The sequence below is a fragment of the Aythya fuligula genome, chromosome 16 (assembly GCF_009819795.1).
Source record: "Aythya fuligula isolate bAytFul2 chromosome 16, bAytFul2.pri, whole genome shotgun sequence".
NCBI classification, from domain to species: domain Eukaryota; kingdom Metazoa; phylum Chordata; class Aves; order Anseriformes; family Anatidae; genus Aythya; species Aythya fuligula.
In genome coordinates, this window is record NC_045574.1 from 14,342,416 (window position 1) to 14,360,884 (window position 18,469).

Below are 18,469 nucleotides of genomic sequence, written 5' to 3' on the forward strand. Positions count from 1 at the left end.
GCGACCACATGAAAAGCATCTGCCGATTGCCTGTCTTTCTCCTACCTTATGTTTTCCTCCCTATAAAATGGGTAAAATTGAGCTTGCTTTCACACTGGAAACAAGCCCATAAGCTTCTCTGTGGATTTCAACACAGACAAAATGATGAAGTTTCCATTATTCAGGTGCCCCAGGGCAGCAAGGAAAGGAAATGCAGGGACGGGAACACCAGGAGCAGCAGCCCCACAGAGCAGCACGATGGAAAATGCAGGGTGATAAAAAGCCCCAAGGCTTATTTTCCTTCATCACCATAGAGTGAGAGACCAGAAATAATTATTGAGGAAAGCCTTAGTGCCTGTCCCCAGACACAGCCTGTGTGGAATTGCTCCCTGCAATCAGGTGCATGGCACTTCCCTGTTTTTTTTTCCTCCTCTCCCTTTCTGCAGCACTGCTAGAGGGCCAAAGGGCTGCTGCAGAGAGCAAATACCAGAGAACCAAGTGCACAATGAATGGAGAGCAAGGACAGCTTTCCCTTCGAGGAGCTTTCTACAGCACTGTTCTTCTCTTAACTGCTTCACAAGTGGCTGCTGGCAGCCTCCCAGACAAACGTGTCCACTGCACCGCAGCTGAGCTTTACCATTTAAGTTCCCTTGCATCACCTGAGCCTCCTGGGTGCTAACTCCAAGCACACATGGGACAAGACATGCCCTTGTAACCTTTTTTATTATGGTTTGCATGAGTTTGCCTTCCCTTGTGCTTGGAGGGAGCAGCAGGCACGCTGTTAGCCCAGCTGCTAAGCCTGCAGCCCAGACAAGCTGGTGTTCACACCACAAGGACTGATGGTTTGCCTCTCACACCAGTTTCCCTCCAGCCCAGGACCCTCGCAGGGCTGTGGCAGGACCCTGTCATCTCCACATCGCATGGAGCAGGCCAAGGAGTGCTGCAAAGCTGCACAGAAAACAGAGGAGATGCTCCTGCAGACCTACAGCTTCCTCACCTTCACTCCTGGCCACACATCAGGGATGCTCAGTCTTAACTCCCCAAAAAGCAGTACACAGAGGTTGCAAAAACCTCTATTCCTGCTCACTCCCAGCTGCTGCATGGTTCAGCCAAACCCACGAACCTGCCGGGAAGCAGCACTGCCAGCCCCTGATTGCAGCGAGGAGTTCATCGCATCCTCCCAGTAAATTAGGATGTTCTGGAGGACAGACGAGTAATTGATTGCTAAGTAACCTGCAGAGACATGAAACCGCTCAGCAGTTATCTAGTACTCACTAAGCAACACAAAAAGGTTATTGATGCAGTTGGGGAGTGTTTCTGTACGGCGTGCGCTCCCGTAACTCCTGACATCCGAGGCAGAGAAACGCATCACTTAGCATTTACAAGCAGCAAGCGATTCTTATTACAAAACCCAGCCTCCTGGCAAGGAGCCTCGCTGAGAGCCTGCAGAAACCAGTGGGAAGGGAGCGTTTACAGGAAAACCCTTTTTGTCCACCTGAAAGTGAAATTGAGGAGCCAGATCTCACAAAGCCCACACGTGGTCTGTGCCAGTATGATGACCCTCTGATATTACTGAGGGACACTGGTATTGAGTGGAAAGATTTATTTGGTCCTAACACAGTCCCCCAGCACTGAAAGCCTCCTCCTGGCTCCATCAGCTTGTCTGGAATTACTCACCTGGCAGGAGGGCTGGCCCCAGGGAGCTCCGTGCTTCAGAAATTGTTCTCTATGGAAGAGATTTGGTGTTTTCTTCCTCCCTGCTTCGCCTCCACAAGAATCTGAAACACCTTCTGTGATGTGATTGCCTAGAATTAAAGTTGCATCAATAGGATTTCAGTCTGGGAGCAGATTTCCCCCCCCACACACAGTGTGCAAACAGCATGCTGTGACCTGCCAGCTTCATTTCCCCAGGGAATTTTATTCTAGGGGGGTTGCTTTGTGGCTGCCTGGGATTTGGGGTCCAAATCAGGTATAAAGGGAGATGAATCAGGTCCTAATTATTTATTTTTGCCTCTCTTGTGGTTATTTCTGGCCCACATACTAAAACTATCCCCACCTTCATTTGCTTGGAGCCAAATGCCCATTACATCCATGCCCACGGGGTGCAGATGAGGAAGGTTGAGCAACTTGAAACCTCAATCCGCAGCAACGCCTTTGGGTGTATTTTTGTTTGTTTGGCATTTTACTACACACCGTTTCCTACTGAGGCTCGCCTCTGTTATGCAACTTTCATTTGCTCCATCTCATGCTGCAACTCAACGAGGATCACGCTTTCAAAAACTGAATTATCATTAGCAGGTATTTGGCTACACAAATTGCGATGCCCTAGTCAGGCAGGCACAAGCTGCTAAAATGAGCTGTAATAGATGATTTTCATTCAAAGCCGTGGAGTCAAGTTTGGCTACACTCAAACCCAGCCTCCTGCTTTTCCCTTTTTTTTTTTTCACCCCCAAATATAATTGATGGTATCAAGCTCGTAACCTGCTATCTTAGTTGACCTGAAGAGCATTCATCGAAAGGTGCCAGCTCTGTGCAATCACCCTGGAATACATTGTGCCAGAAGACAGATTTCATGCTTTTTTTTAAAAAAAAAATCTAAACAATGAACACTGTACAAAATATTAAAACATTTTTCTAAAACATGGTATTAACATGGAGATGAGTCATTTCTCTGTCATAACACCAGTGGGGAAGGGGAGCCGGAGTGAACAAAGCAAATTCATTCAGCAGCAATTTGCACTCCATAACCCTCCGATGATTAGCCTTTTAGGCCAGACGAGCTCTGCTACTTAAGCAGAAGAGGTGACACATTTCGCTGTTGCTTAGAGATATTGGAATATATTGCACAGAGCCTGCTCCCCAGCGAGCATCCCCAAAGAGCTTTGTGCTGGCTTTCTGCGGATGCATTAACCCCGTTGCAACGCCTGGGTTTGCGGCCACGCAGCTCTCAAAGCAAGACCTAGAGCGACAGAGGGTGACCTCCCAGAAGTGACATTTTAGATGTTAAAAAAAAAAAAAAAAAAAAAAGTGAAAGCAGCAACTTGTACCACCTAAAAGTGGCTCAGAGGCACCGAGGGCCATTAGCAGCTCTGCAATAAGTGGCTTAATAACAAGTAAATGAGGTACAGTTCCTGCACGGGGTGCTGGTGTGCAGTGTGGTACCAGCACGTGTGTCCCGCAGAACCCCAGGGCACCAGAAGGTGCCTCGTGGATGAGGAGCCAGGAGAAGAACAGCAAAACTCTGCTTCATCACACCCACTTCTTTTCCACCCATCGCTTAGGGCAGTTAACCTGCTTTTATTTCTCCTTCTGAAGTCATATTCAGGTCCTTTTAAAGTAGGATTGCTCCTTGTGCCTTGCTCACTACCTCTGCAAACCAAACAACTGTGCTGGAGAACCCCCAGGTACCTACTTTGTGCATATCTGCTCTGACAGCTGGGAGGAAAACCTAATCCTGTTAACTTTTCAGTGGTAATTGATAGGTTCAAGGGTTAACAGCATTCCAAGATGACTGTGAAAGCAAGCAATTAGCTGTACCCTGGAGCACCCCAGCACAAGGCACCGTCACACGATGTTTTTTTTTGTTTTTTTTTTTTGTTTTTTTTTACCTCGTGGGTACAGGTCCTGAAGCCAGCTTGCATGAAAGCCGTGACTCACATGGGCTGATGGAAGAAACCTGAGATAGGGAACAGCGAGAGCTCAAAGCCCAGAAGATAACCCCTGTCCTGCAGAAGATTTTGGGTTTATTAAGAGCCGTGAAGAAGCTCCTGGCCATGGCAGCCCCGCAGGAAGGTGCAGGCAGCTCCAGCCGCCCACCACCTCCCACTTCGGTGCCTTTTATCCCCCCTCACCACTGGCCCGAGCAAATTACTCACACAGCATTTATCTTAACCGCTCCCCTGCAGAGGCAGCTATGGAGCAGTTATTGATATATCACTCACCTGACAAGAACAGGCCATTTATAGGACTCATTACTCCTTTTATTTTTTTTTCAAAGCACCTCCAGTAGCGCTTTGCCTTCACTCCAGCTTGCGGCAGGCTGGATGTTGGTAGCTGCTGGATCCATCACAATCGGTATTCACCATTCAGAGGCACTTTCCTGACCCCCAGCTCACCAATTTCCCAATGAAGATGGCTGCTCCATCCCCCAGCAAAACCAGTACCCTCCACATGGCACCCAGGGATGTCCCACGAGGTGGGCACCATAACCCACCCAAGCCAACTTGTTTGCTTTGGCCCAGAAGGGATGGGAAGCTGCTGCAGATGTCCTGGCTCGTGGTCAAAAGGCAGAAACACCCAGCACATGGGTGATAAATAAACCTGGATTTCTCCTTTCCAGCTCACTCCACCACTCACTGACTGCTCCTCTACCAAGCCACTGCCACACAGAGGAGGAGCAGGAGGTTACTGGGGGTAATGGTGCCCAAACCCCACAAACACCCAGGCAGGGACCAGTGCAGCTCAGGACAAGCAGCTCCAAGGTGTCCTGCCATAAATAACCTCACTCTGTCATGGCTCACCAGAAACCATCCCTTACAGATGGTTTGACACAGTCGGTTTGGGGTATTAACCTGCAGTGCCACAGCATCTCGAATAAATATACAAATAAATCAACCTAATAACCAGCGTCTGCAAGACAGTCAGCAGAGAACATTTTGTTTTGGTGTGCAATCAATACGCTGCTCATTTGTGTCCTGGAGATGAACTTGACTCTTTGAAAGCAGCTGGAGCCCAGTGGAGCTGGATCCTGTCCCCATCAGTCCCTCAGAAGGGAATTGAATCCATCTTATCAGGTTGGGAACAGCCCCAGGACTCCTGGTGACTACAAGAGCTCCAGTCTCACCGCAGAGCTGCTGCTAGGCAAAAGCTGAGCCCAGCACTGCACAAATCCTCCTTCCAGAGGTGGGAAGTGAAGCTGTTCCTTCAGGTGTCCAGGAAAGCAGGAGTGACCCAAATCCACAGCTGGTCTGTGTGACTACACCCTCCCTGCAAGCCCCATTTTTTCCAGACACTTTCTTCATCATTTCTTCATCACTTTCTTTCCCTTTGCACCGCTGACCCCAGCTGCATGCTATCAACATGGGTTTCAGGAGTTAAAACCATCTCCATCACATGGATCTGGCAGGGCAGAAACCTTGTCCCTCTTGCACCATGCTGGTGACAGGGCTCCTTGCACAAGGCCATGTCCAAATAGCTCAGAGAGAAGATGCAGGAACTTTTCCTGCATCCTTTGTAGCAGGAACTTGAAACTGGTGCTCGGTTTCAGGGCTTCAGCACAAGCCAATTCTGAGGTAAGAGTGAGGAGAGTGAAAGGACGGCCCCTCAGCTCTCCCAGATCCCTGTGCTTTATGCTGGAAAATAGAAGGATTTTTACTGCAAACAATCTTTTGCAGTCTGAGGAACAGATCAGGATCACAACACTTCTTTTCAATAGCAACAAGCCATACCTCTGTCCTCACACCTCTCTGCATCACCTTAAAGTACAATTTTCAAGAAAGGAGGAAATTTCACTGGCCTCTTCCCTCCGGGGGATGTGGTCTGTGCGCAAGGGACACCCTGACCGTGCAAAGCGCTCACTGTGCAAACAGCTGCTCTAAGGTCAGACGGATAGCACGCACAAGATCCTCCGTATGGATTTTGCTTTGAAAGGCTTGTTCAGGCTGCCAGCCTCTTTTCTGGGAATTAATTTGGAGGCAAACAAGTCACGCCCTGTAAGAGGAGACGGTGACACTGGCAGAGCTGCGTCAGCTCCTCCGCTTCCCCTCCGTCTCCCGGCAATAATGGGGCTCCCCCTTGTCTTCACCCAGAGAGAATTATTCCTCTAAGCGTTGGAAATGAAGTGAGCCATAACTCGTAAGGCAGCAGCAAGTGCTCTCTAATGAGGGCACCACGTATCACAAGGAAGATCAAGGTCAGAGCCCAAGGAGTGGGACCTGGCTCACCCAAGCTCATCTCCAGGACGAGCTCATCCCCCAGGATCCCCAAGCAGCCTCGCCGTGCGGGTAGATCCAGCTCCCAGGTGACATTCCCACAGTGACAGCCTCATCTGAACATCAGCTGAACCCAAAGGAGCCCTGGGCATCCAGCCCTTACCTGCCTGCGCACGCTGAGCTCAGATCTGGGCAAGTTTCTGACAAGCTCAGGTTCCTCCTGTTAGAAAACATTTTTTCCCCAGAGAACCTCTGTGCAAACAGTAAATTTGACATTTCATTCTCCTGAAATTTTCTGTCTTCCTGGATTTATTTTTCTTTGACAATGACAACCGATTCCCCAAAATTACCTTCCCACTGCAGACCCATCCAAACCCAGCTTTCCTTACAACTGCTTACAAAAACTTCCCCAAGAGAACTCGAGGGCAGCTCTTGGGATCTGTGATCTGAAGTAACACCCCCATCATTGCTACGGATAACCTGTGGGCAAACTTCATTTTGTTTAATTTCACCAAGGTCTGATGGCTGATGGGATTTGGGTAGAGGCACAGAAAACATCTGCAAGGTCTGTACACCAGACAAGGTAAAAAAAAAAAAATAAATCAGTCTGCTGAAAAGTCAGTTATACCCCCGGCCTTTAAGGAGGTACTTCTGAGTGTAAAGTGTTTTGTTCATCCCAGTTACCGGTGCACAGAAGTCTTGCCAGAAGAGGATAAACATCCCCAGAAAAAGGAGTGAAGTCAAATGCAGCCCTTGGCTGCAGGGCTCGTTGAACCAGTGACTGTCTGGTTCAGGAACAACACTGCACGCTGGCAGGCAGAGCCCTGCTGGATGCCCACATTTCCTCTCCCCTGGTTCTAAAACAAAAGTCAGGCAGCCTCCAGCTGAGTGCTGCATGTAAAAGGCTAAAGGGAAACTAAAATCATCCTTGATTTCCTTTTTTCCTCTGTACAGGGACGTGAAAAGGAAGGGATCTTATGCTGTTCCTGGCTTTGTGATTTAACCTGAGTGTGTTTCTGCCGGGTTTTGCAGGACCCCTGCACCTCACCGAGCACATCCCAGGATTTAGCTGCTTTTCCAAGAGATGGACCCAGCTGGGGAAAGTCAGCTGAGCTCCCCCGGAGCAGCTGAAGCCAGCAGGGATCTGGCAAGGTATGTCTGTTTATTTGTTCATTACGAGCTCTGTAATGGTGTGTACCCTCCTCCCACTCCCTCCCTCCACACACATTTGTGCATCTTCCCTGGTTAAAAACAGCCGGTGCTCCCTGGTGAAACATTTTAACACACACACCAGCACTCCACACATCCCTCACTCAACCAGCCACAGCGTGACAGCCCCGGGTGCTGCCCGTGCACCCCAAAAACCTCTCCCCCATTCCCAAAGAGAGCCACCCTGGCGCAACGACTGCTTGCCAGCATCTCCCTCCTTCCTTCTTTAAACCACCCTGCGCGGACAGAACTTTCTCCCCCTCCTTTTCCCTGGTGAGAAGGAGTGCTAATTACCCCGACGTGCGATGCACACACAGGCACCATGTTGATATGATTGCAAGGACTGGTAACGTCAGCATCCCGGGGACCCTCCTCCGGCTGGGAGCAGAGGGAAGAGGCTCAGCCGTGCGGAGCAGCAGGTGCCGGAGGCAGCCGGAGCCGCTCGCCAGGTAAGGGGCACTCCAAGCCCAACGCTGCTCTTCCTGCTCAATCTCTTTGCCTTGCCACCAGGAGCAGAGCGAGGCACTTCTCCCTGCAGAGCCTAGGGACCAGTTGCCAAACCTTTGATCTTGGCAGGGGGTCGGCTCTTTGCTCGCTTCCCTGCGGAGGAATTCTCGGAAGCGTGGGTCAGGCGATAGCGGTGGAGGTGTAAACAGGCAGGGGGGGGTCTTGCTTTGACTCTAAAGCAGATTTGCTTTCAGGGTACTCCCCCCCACCCCCCTTTTTCAGTCTGGGTAGCCCTGAACTTTGGAGATTCACAGGTTTGTCTGCCCGTGCCAAGTTTTGTGTGCTGCCACAAATGCATGCGCTGAGCATAGCCTGATATAATAACCTATGCTTGATTTAAAAAGTTACTTTAAATGTGGGTTAAGCCTCTCTAAGTTTTGGAAATATTCCTTCAACTCTATTTTCCCCTTCTCTTGCTAGGGGACCCCTGGTGTAAGGAGCAGCCACACCAGAAACTCCCTCCCTCTGTGTGATCTCAGCTGGAGAAACATGTTTGAAGTCCCCAGCACAAAGAAAGGCACTAATTAAATACAACAACGCTTCTGCTCCGACATGGAAAAGAAAGCCCTGCAAGTGGGAGAGCAGCCAGCCCTCAAGTCCTCCGAGGGCTGAGAGAAGCCGGCCAGGCACAAAGCTCCCTCCCTGCCCTCCTCACTCCTGCAAGCCCCAGGACCTGAGCTGGGGATGGCTGAACGGGAGCCACTTCACCTCCCCAGCAGAGAAAAGCCACAGCTCACCTGCACGCCCTCCAAGAGAGGAGTTGTTCCACTTGCATAGGGAGATACAAGCCTTATTTGCTTTGTTCATGGAGCCCTCTGCATCATTCATTTTTTGTTTTCCCCTGCTCATTTCAAAAAATCTGACTTCTCCCATGGTGGCAGACAGAGGTAAGTGAGATTTACCCACGCTGCCTCAACTCACTTTTTGGAAATAATCTGATTGCAGATGATAGAGCAGCTTTTTAACTACATAGGATAAAAGGCTTTCCCTCCTGGGCTAGCAAGGCTTTCAGTGACTTTGGAGGGCAGCCTGTGACCAGCAGGCATGGGGAACAGCTCTCTCTGGGATGGTCTGAACAGCACCTGCAGCAGTGCAGGCAACAGCTGCTACCTGGACAGCAGCATGAGGTTCAACTTCTCCTTCCAAGAGCAAGCAGCCGATTTCTACGTTGTCCTCCCTGTGATTTACTCCGTGATTTGTGCTGTTGGGCTCACAGGCAACACCGCTGTCATCTACGTGATCCTCAAGGCTCCTAAGATGAAGACTGTGACAAACATGTTCATCCTGAACCTTGCCATAGCTGACGACTTGTTCACACTTGTCCTGCCCATTAATATTGCTGAGCACCTCCTGCACTACTGGCCCTTTGGAGAAGTCCTCTGCAAGGTCATCTTGTCCATAGACCACTACAACATCTTCTCCAGCATTTATTTCTTAACAGTCATGAGCATAGACCGCTATCTGGTCGTACTGGCCACAGTCAAGTCCAAGAGGATGCCACATCGTACGTACCGAGCAGCCAGGATCGTCAGTTTGTGCATCTGGATCCTCGTCACCATCATAGTTCTCCCCTTCATCATCTTCGCTAACGTCTACGTGGACGACCTGGAGATCAAGAGTTGTGGTCTAAATTTCCCCAAGCCCGAAAGGTTTTGGTTCAAAGCCAGCAGGATCTATACCCTCATCCTTGGCTTCGCCATCCCAGTATCCACCATCTGCATCCTCTACACCATGATGCTGTACAAGCTGAGGAACATGCACTTGAACTCTAACGCTAAAGCCCTGGACAAAGCCAAGAAGAAAGTCACTATCATGGTCTTCATCGTCCTGGCCGTGTGCCTCTTCTGCTGGACCCCCTTCCACTTGGCCACCATCGTGGCTTTGACCACTGACTTGCCCCAGACCTCCATGGTCATTGGCATATCCTACTTCATCACCAGCCTAAGCTATGCCAACTCCTGCTTGAATCCCTTCTTGTACGCCTTCCTGGATGACAGCTTTCGGAAAAGTTTCCGGAAGATGCTGGAATGCAGAACTTCTTAAGCACGGGGCTGGGACAACTTTGCAAACTTAGGGGAACACTTACTGAATGCACAACCCTTCTCTTTAGTTTACACGTAATGTATGTGTATGTCTGTCATCATTCCCACATTTTGTCCTGCTTACCTGCAAGTCTTGCATTTTCCCCAAACATCTCAGCATCGCATCGCTACGGTCTTATTTTTAATCACACCCCCCAAAGCACTAAGGACAGAACTTCCCTGTTAATGGTTTGCTTCTGCTCCATGGCAGTCCTTTATTGCCATCTGCTGTACAGCACGGAGAAGCTGAAGAGCAGCTCTCAGATTAAGGGGTTGTTCGGTTCTCAATTATCTGGGGGATGGTTTGATGCAGCAGAGCCAACACACACTGTCATAGCAAAACAGAGGATGCAAGATGAGTATTTGCAAGAGTATTTCGTGTCCATGTGTGCACAGGTATTATGGCCTTGGTTTTGACTGAGGGATGTATTTTTCACACCCACAGCCAGATTTCTTCTTTCCTGAACTGGCAACACAAGTTAAATTTAAACCAAAAAGCAAAACCTGTGTCTTAAAGTTGATACCCAACACCACATAAATATTTCAGCAACTGTAGTGATTTGTGTTAGAAGTTATTTTTAACTAATTGTTTCTGTTAAATGTCAAATATATATATTTATTTAAGAGTGACTGATGAAATAAACTTCATGGGGAAAAAAATGGTCCTTCTTTCTCTGAAGAAACCCTGTGCTACTTGTCCCACGTCATTGCTAGATGTATTGCATTTTATCTGCTGTAAAATCAGAAGTCATCAATTTGTAACGAATCAGGTGTTTTGTAAGCCACAAACAAATCAGGTGTTTTGCTGCCCTCACCATGGCTTTCCCCCAACCAGCTCAAAGCACAGGTGAATATCTCTCCATTTAATATCAAATACTTATAAATAGGTACCTCACTTGCCCCCAAATACCTCTAATCTCTTAGCTACGCTTCTAGACCCACACACTAGCTTACAGAAAAGTTTTTATGCATATTTGTGCACAGTGTTTCAGTGTTTCCCCCTGCTTAAAGGTCAGGGAGGGGACCCACAGGACCACGGTACACCGGGAGCAGCGGTGTAGCCACCAGAGCACCTTGTGAAGCGTGAGTGGAAGTTTCCAGCCAAAGCAATACTGAAAACCCACTGCACTCATTATCACCCTAAAAAAAACACCTGATACCAGCCCTGTGCTAGGGCAGCAGGCCCAGCTGAGCACAGCACTCAGAGTCCTGGAGGGCTGCAGGAAGGGGTCTGCCTGGGGCAAGCTTGGTCTCCCATCCTTTAACCTCCCTAGGAAACTATAATAACTGCCTTAAAATTTGCAAAAGAAGCTGTCCTCAAAAAAAAACCCTCACGTCTCATTTACAATGAGACACACTTAAGCTTTTTCTCCCCAGTTTTTCTTCACTTTCCCTTCTTCAGCTTGGGACAGGGAAAGCTCCCTGGCCCTAAAGGCACCAAGGTGGGTCCTGAGCTGTCTGCACCCCACCAGGGAGGGGCAGAAAGGGTGAAGCAAAAGAACAGGGGGCAGAGACAAGCTGCAACACACCTACCTGAGCCCATCCACGAGACAAGATACCAAGAACATCGGTTCTCCCAGAAAACAAGGACGAAGAGGAGGCTGCACCCCAAGGTCCATCTGGGAAAACGCACTAGGAAGGGAGGGCTCTGGTGGCAGCACCCAGCTTATAAAGGCTCCTGGAGAGGGTGGGGGCTTGGGGCAGCCCCCAGGTGAGGCTGTTCAGGGTGATTCAGGCCTGTCAGTGCCCTCAGGGTTCTGGCACCAAAACTAGCAGCCTTTGGTACATCACAAAGGCAATTCCATGTTTCCCTTTTAGAAAACCAGAAGAGATTTGTGAACACGAAGACATTTCTGTTGCCTTCTCCATATTAAAAGTGTTCATTTTGGAAAAAATTGGAGGGTTGGGGCAATGCAGGAGGCTGATTGTGGGCAAAAAGCTGGGGGCCGTGTCCCGACCATCTCCTGAAGGCAGGAGGTGGGTGCTGGCAGCAGCAGGGTGCTGGGGTGCCCCAAAGCCCCCTTGGAGCAGAGACTGGGCACCACAAGCACCTGGGCTGAGACAGGCACCCACCTCTTCAGCACGGCTGCCATCTGCTGGCAACAGGCTCCAGAGGGGGGAAAAAAAACTTGGGGTTCCCCAAAGTTGGCTCCTGGGGTGCCACCAAGCTCCTGGATTGTCTGCTTAGGTCCATCGCCACTGCTCATCGGCGTCAGGTCTGCAGGAAGGGCAGCAAAGCCTCTCTCCAGCTGAAATCACACTCGTTCAGACCTGAGCATCATTGATGGAGTTTTTCCCTTTTAATCTTGTGCCACGACCGCCACGGAATCAGCGTGGCTGAGGCTGGGGGCACCTCTGGAGCCTGACACCCCCGGCTCAAACAGCCCCTGCTGCAGTTTGCCCTGACCGTGTCCACCCCAGTTTTAAAGATCTCCAAGCATGGAGAAACTACAGCCTCACTGGGTATTGCACCACCCTTACAAAAGTGTGTTTTTTTGCTTTTTTTTCCTATTTTTGAATAGAATTTCCTGTATTTCAGTCTGCACCTTAGCCTCCTGTCTGAGCACCACCAAGAAAGGTGTGATCCCCTCTTCTCCACATCCTCAGCAGATATTTGGCTGAGCGGCCCCAGTGATCCCACGCTGTTGTCAGCGTCCTGCCTGCAGCCCTGCCTTTCTCTGTGCATTCAAGGCAGGAGCCTCAGCTCCGTTTTTCTTCCATGGGATGCCCCAGGGGAGGAAGGGGTTGCTCTGGCCGAGGTCTCCCCCAGAGAGGGGACACTCTAGAGGATGTCCTGCTGCCACGGGTGCAGGAGATGGTGATGTGCATGCCAAAAGGCACCCTGTGCTGCAGCAGCCCCGCGGCACTAAGCGGCACTCTCCGCTTCTTTTTGCAGCTCCGGCAGCTCCGCAGCACTGCTGGGCTGCACGCAGGGGAGCTGCTTGCGAGGCTGTGTGCTCGGGCAGAGCCTCTGAGCACGCACCCGGGGCCTGGCTGCTGCTGCTGCTGCTGCTGCTGGGAGAGCAGAAATCAGGGTGGAGGGGACCCTTCCCTGCTCTTCGCACAAGTTCACCCTGCAGGAAACCCTAATTCATCCGTCTCAATTGCATCGGGCTGGTTTGCTGCAGACAAGCTTTGCTGTGCTTTGAACACTGGAAGCAGGGAAATAAATGCCCTTAAAAAGTCACCTAATAAATCTGCTATCGCTCTGCAAACCCAAGCATCCTTCCCAGGGTCCCCAGGATCGCAGGGGGCTCCACCAGCGACCCTCCCTCCCTTCCAGCCCCTTCCAGCCGGCCGTGCATCAAGCAAGGAAACCAGCTCAGTCCCAAAGCCGAAGATGAGCTTCCTTCTGGGGTGCCTGAATGAGTGCAAAGGTGCTGGGCAACCTCACAGCTCCCAGGCTATGGCAGGAGCTGGGGGCTTTCGGCTGGGGGCTGCAGCATGTGGGGGAAATCAGGGGATCCTGCGTGTCCCCCACCAGCAAGGACATCAGGACATCACCTGCCCCTTGGGGACTGGGGGACTGTGCTTCGTCAGCCTCAGGAGATGGAAAAAGAGCCATTTTCCACCCCAGGAACAGGAATTGGGGCTCATATTCCCACCACAGACATTAAATGCAGGCACCTGAGACATGGAGCGGGGATCGGAAATCGCTATTGCTTTTAAGCCTTCATGCTGCAGCAAGAAATTCTGCTCGTCTTGGTCAATTGTGCCCACTGGAGTTATGTTGTAGCTCGATCCCCCACGAAGCTGTAATCCCCTGGTACCTGAGCAGCCTCGCGCCGTCTCCTGCTGCCGGTCACGATTTTGGGTGAGAAATGAAACAATTCTCCAGCGAGGAATGAAGGCCCAGCTCTCAAGCATATTTAGACGGAAAAAAAAAAAATGAGAAGAGAAATTAAAAATAGATGAGCAAAAACTCAATATAGAGGAATACAGAAGACATGAAGCAGAAGGGTCTGTAGCTGATGTTGTTAAAAGACGTATAAGAGAGAAAATTTGTCAATTTTCTGTACAGCCTGGCTTGTCCATAGCATATGCATTGTCACCCAGGGGATCCTGGGGGCTCCTGGGGGACATCTGGATAGGGACAAAAGGTGTTGATGAGCCACCAGCCCCCGATGCTCCCACTGCAAACCCAGGGAACCAGGGAGCCACCCAGGTTCTCCCCTAGTTTGGGGTGAAACGAGCCCAGTTTGCTGCCTTCAGAGGGTCCCAGCTCCTCGAAGCTTGGTGTTCCCACCCTCAGCTCACTTGTGCTGGGAGGGAAAGAAAAACACCAAGTGCAGTGGCAGTAAATATTGCCAGGAGTTTCTCACTGGCATTTGCTTTTGGTAAGCAAAGATGCAGAGAGAAAGATCAAAGCTGTCTGAATAGCTTTTAATTACGAGCCTCAATTGCTCTATTTTCTCTCAGAAAAGTATTACAATTATCTAACAAAGCTCTTCGAGTGGAATTAGGCACTAGCCTGAAGCTTCAAGAGCTGTTTAGCGGCTATTTTCCCTTTAAAAAAAAATAATATTTGATGTCTAGATAAAAAACAGGCACTCCTATAAGTGCCTAAAGCCAAATCCTGTGCTCGCTGCATAAAGAGGCAGCTGGAAAGCTTTCCCAGAGCGGAGGTGACCGTGGCTCTGGAAAGCCACCACCCCTGGCCTGTGTCCCCTCAGCACCTCCTGCATGGGGACAGGGAGTCCCCAGGGAGGGCAAAATAAACCACAGCTTTATCCCAGCAAAAGACAGCTCCCAGCAGGGACGTGTCTCCATTTTCAGCTCCTGGAGCTGGAATTTATTTCTCCCTCTTTTGCCAGGGCTTCTGTACATCATCATCTGCCCCTGCTCTGCGGCTTTCCCTGGGCAGCTCACGGCTGAAGAACAAGGCAGCTCGGGAGTTTCTAAAGCCCCAAACATCCCCCGGACAAAATTCAATAAGACAGACGAACAAGGAACGCCGAAAAAATAAGGATTCGGTTTCATAAACTTAACCTTCAGATGAGATCAGAGGCTGGTAATTAATAAAGTCAGATTTCAATGCAACGGAGCGTCCCGAGAGACCCAGCCTGCTGCTGCCTCATATCGATGCGATGGATGCGGGTGTAATTACATTTCTCTGCGCTGTGTGGTGGAGAAGGAGGGCAGCTCTGTGCTGCGGGCTGAGCTCAGCCAAGCTCCTTCCTTCCAGGCTGAGCAGGAGCCAGGCAGAGGAGGCTGGAGGAGCAGGGATGAGACAGGTCAGAGCCTCGCCACCAGGCTCACTTCCATCCCTAACACACGAGGTGGTTTTCCAGGCGAACGCATTGAAGCTAAACCCCAGAGAAGATGCCAAAGCAAACTGTGGGGAGAGCAGCCCTGCTCGCCTTTCCATCCCCACCGCCGCAGGAATGCAGGGAGCAGGGATGAATGCTAGCAGCCAGAGGTTGGGCTCGTTTTCTGCTCTTTTAAGCTTAATCCCTGGAGGCGCGCGATTATCTCCAGGAATTTTCTCTGTGGTTAAGCAAAGCAAGAACAGCGCAATGAGGAGACGAGGGGAAGTCCAAAAGCTGTGAACAAATGACCTGTGCGCGTGGAGAAGTTGCCATTAATGCCTAAAATTGAGCAAACGTTAAACAGCCGAGTCACAAGGCAGGATTCATTTCACATGGGGGAAAGTAGGCTGAAAAGCCATTAATCTTGATTACCTATTGACTGCATGGCTTGTGTTTTTGTTCCTCATCACTGAGTGAATCAGCATGGCAGGGTCCTTTCAGAGTACTTACTGCACATGGCAGGCTGAAAACACACACAAAAATCGATGTTTATAGCCTGGATAGAGCCGCTGCAAACTTTGCCGGGTCTCCTCTCTGCTGCCAGCAGAAAGGTGAGCTGATGTATCCAAGAACTAGATTGTGGGAACATGCTAATTCTGCCAGCGGTTTCCTTGGGAAAAAATAAAAATAAATAAATAAATAAAAATCAAGCTGCCTGCTTAGCTTCTTGCCAATTCATCCTTCACCTCACCGTGCTCAAAATCTGTTTGGCAGGGCTGGTGCTGCTCAGCTCTTGGCTCCAGAGCACACTGCCAGGCTGGGTGCCAGCGGTGGATGAGGGCAGGCAGGAGGGCTCCTCGCAGCCCCCAGCCCCACGGGAGCTACGGCCCCTTGCTCCAGTTACATGCACTGGAGGAAAAAAGCCTTTTGCTGCATTAATGGACAGGCTGAGTGCTGCCAGAAATTGGTGCCAGCACGGGCTCTGCAGGTCGGATTTGCCACCCAGCTCCTATATACTGCAGGAGGAGGCAAGGACTGTGGAGTCAAGCAGGAACAAGCAGCAAGGACATCATGGAACCACAAATAATGCAACCTGCACATTGCTCAGGAGCATCCCAAGCAGTGCCAGCACAGAGCAAGGGGATTTGCTTCCAGGGGCCCAACCAGCAGCTCAAAGACAGAGGAGCAAATACCCTGAAAGCCAAACAGGAGAGATGTTCTCCTAGGGCGAAGGTGGTCCTAGCTGGTTTGGGGTATTATTTTGCATTTTCCACTCCAAGGAGTGAGTTGTTTGGGTTGCTGAAGCAGAAATCTTGCAGCTGCTCACAGAGCAAGGCAGTGGAAAAGGCGACCTGGGTGCCCCAGGTTGCAGAGAGCCCCCATCACTCCTCTGCAGACAGCTGGGACTGCGCTGCTTTAAGGGAGAGAGAGAGCAAAGTCAGTTTACATGGCTGATTAGCATCATCGTTGCCAAGATACATAACCATGTTGTTCTATTTATTGATCATTTCATTCTGTCATGCAATTTATCCAGGCTTCGGGGTAGCGAGGAAAGGAACAAAGGGAGTTCAGGAGCCGTGGGGCTCCTTCTGGAGTGTACCCGCCTTGTAAGCAGTCCTTTTTCATGTCTCCTCAGTGCTCAGACAAATCCTGAAAGTCCTTCTTTCAGAATGAGTCGTGGCTTTAACCCGTATGATATTACGTGTTTGAAGCAAAGGAGGCATGTAGTCCTGGTTTAATGGGCAAGGCAGGGGCATGCAGCCACTCAAAATGGATGTGCATCAGCTCAGACATGGCAAGGAGGGGCTACAGATCCTCTAACATCACCTCCCACCCCCAAAAACCCTGCGCCAAACACCAGTTGGCATCACAGCTCTTATATCTTATAGCCTGTACATCTCTGCTCCTCACACAGCGCCGTGACTCTGGGGTTACTGGCTGATGCTGAAACCTCCAGACCTCATTTTATCTTCTCGCCCTTATTCCAGCCTCGGGGCATGGCTCAGAAGGTTCAGATCGGGGATGTGAAGCACCCCGGAGGAGCAGGGGCAAGCCCTGCACCGTCACGGCGATGGATCCACACGGAAACCTGGTGTGGAGGGGAAGGCACCACCAAGGTACAGCCCAGGAGCCTTCCAGAGGAGGTTCCCCTTGCTGGGGGAAGAATCCTGCTCACACATAAAGAGCCACAAAAATAGCTGAAGGGAAGCACGGCGAAATGAGTGGGGAAGCAAAGCAGAGCGTTTCTGGCAGAGGCTGCTTTGCTGCCAGGCTTCTTTCTGAGCAGGTAGCAAGGGCTGCGCCAGCACCAGCTGCTTCTGCAGACCTCCTGCATTAAAACACGGAGGCTGCAGCCACACAGAGCACCCATCTCCCCACAAAGCAGCACGGGACGAGAGGCGTCCTGCTCCCAGCACCCAGCCACAGCACCCCAAATACCCAGTGGAATATCAGAGCCCAGCTCCAGCTCCTTAGGGAGCTGACAAATCTTCCTCTGGAAAGGGAAAATAAATAAATAAATAGAGAGAGAGACATATTTGTAGTCTAGCTCCTCACGAAAACACTTCGGAAAAATAGCCTTGGCAACCTCTCAGCATTAGATAATGTCTTTATCAGGGTACGAGTGGCAGATGGTGAAGGGCTTTGCGGCTCCCAAAGGCGCTGGGCACTGGGAGGGTGACTTCAAGTGAACGCTGACCCGACCCAGAGACCCTCAGCCTCATCTGCAGCTCTGTAAAAGACAGCTCTGCCCTCCCCAGGTAAGTTCTTCCCGTGGCATAAAACCACCTGAACTGCAGCAAGGTGCAGATTCGGCACCTTATTGCTGCTTGTAGAAATCGTGATTCCTTTTTGGGGAAAGTTTTCAGCAGAACAGCCTGGACAAAGGCAAAAGGAGACGTGGTGCTGGCAGAGCGAAGCATCCCTCAAAAGCCAGAGCTTTGCCCAGAGGTGCCGGTGCCGTGCGCCAAGGGGAGTCCTTGGGGAGAGCTCAGCTCATCCCTCCCGGGGCCTCCACGGCCAGCAGCAGCAGGGAGAATGCTTAGGACATTAATAAATTCCATAATACTGAGTAAAGTGTTTTATTTTATGGCTTTGCCATAAGAACTCACTCCTGGGTACTTATAATTAACTGAACTAGAAAAGCAATAAAGATTTCAGTGTTGTTTTTTTTTTTTTTCTCACCAATTTTCTCTCTTTTTTTTTTTTTTTTTTTAAATATCCCCACTGTTAATAAAGAAACCTCTGCTGATATTTACCTGCCCGGGTAGGAATATTGATCTCCATGCAGAGAGAAGACGCTTTCCTTATTGCACATCTCACTAGATAATCCATCTAGTCAGGCTGCAGAATATTGCTTTGGCTTTGTTTTCGGAGCAGTGCTGTAATTCCCCGTCCTGCCCAGCCCTGTAAACCCAGAGAAGAGGCAGCAGGGGGTTGGGAAGGGCTTGTTCCAGCCCTAAACCCCAGCAGCCAGTGCCCCATGGGACCTGCCTGCAGTGGGGCTTTGGGTGCA

At 50.5% G+C, this 18,469-nt stretch overlaps 1 protein-coding gene across 1 annotated transcript; it reads left to right on the forward strand.

The window, feature by feature from the left end:
* The first annotated feature begins 7,462 nt into the window (after positions 1-7,462).
* On the forward strand, positions 7,463-10,270 carry NPBWR2 (neuropeptides B and W receptor 2). Its single transcript, XM_032198335.1, has 2 exons — positions 7,463-7,567; positions 8,046-10,270. Exon 2 carries the CDS (start codon positions 8,670-8,672, stop codon positions 9,666-9,668), a length of 999 nt encoding a protein of 332 aa, XP_032054226.1. The 5' UTR covers positions 7,463-7,567; positions 8,046-8,669; the 3' UTR covers positions 9,669-10,270.
* The last annotated feature ends 8,199 nt before the right edge of the window (positions 10,271-18,469 follow it).

Coding starts and splice junctions, on each gene's coding strand:
- NPBWR2 (XM_032198335.1), top strand. CDS start 8,670: ATGGGGAACAGCTCTCTCTGGGATGGTCTGAACAGCACCTGCAGCAGT.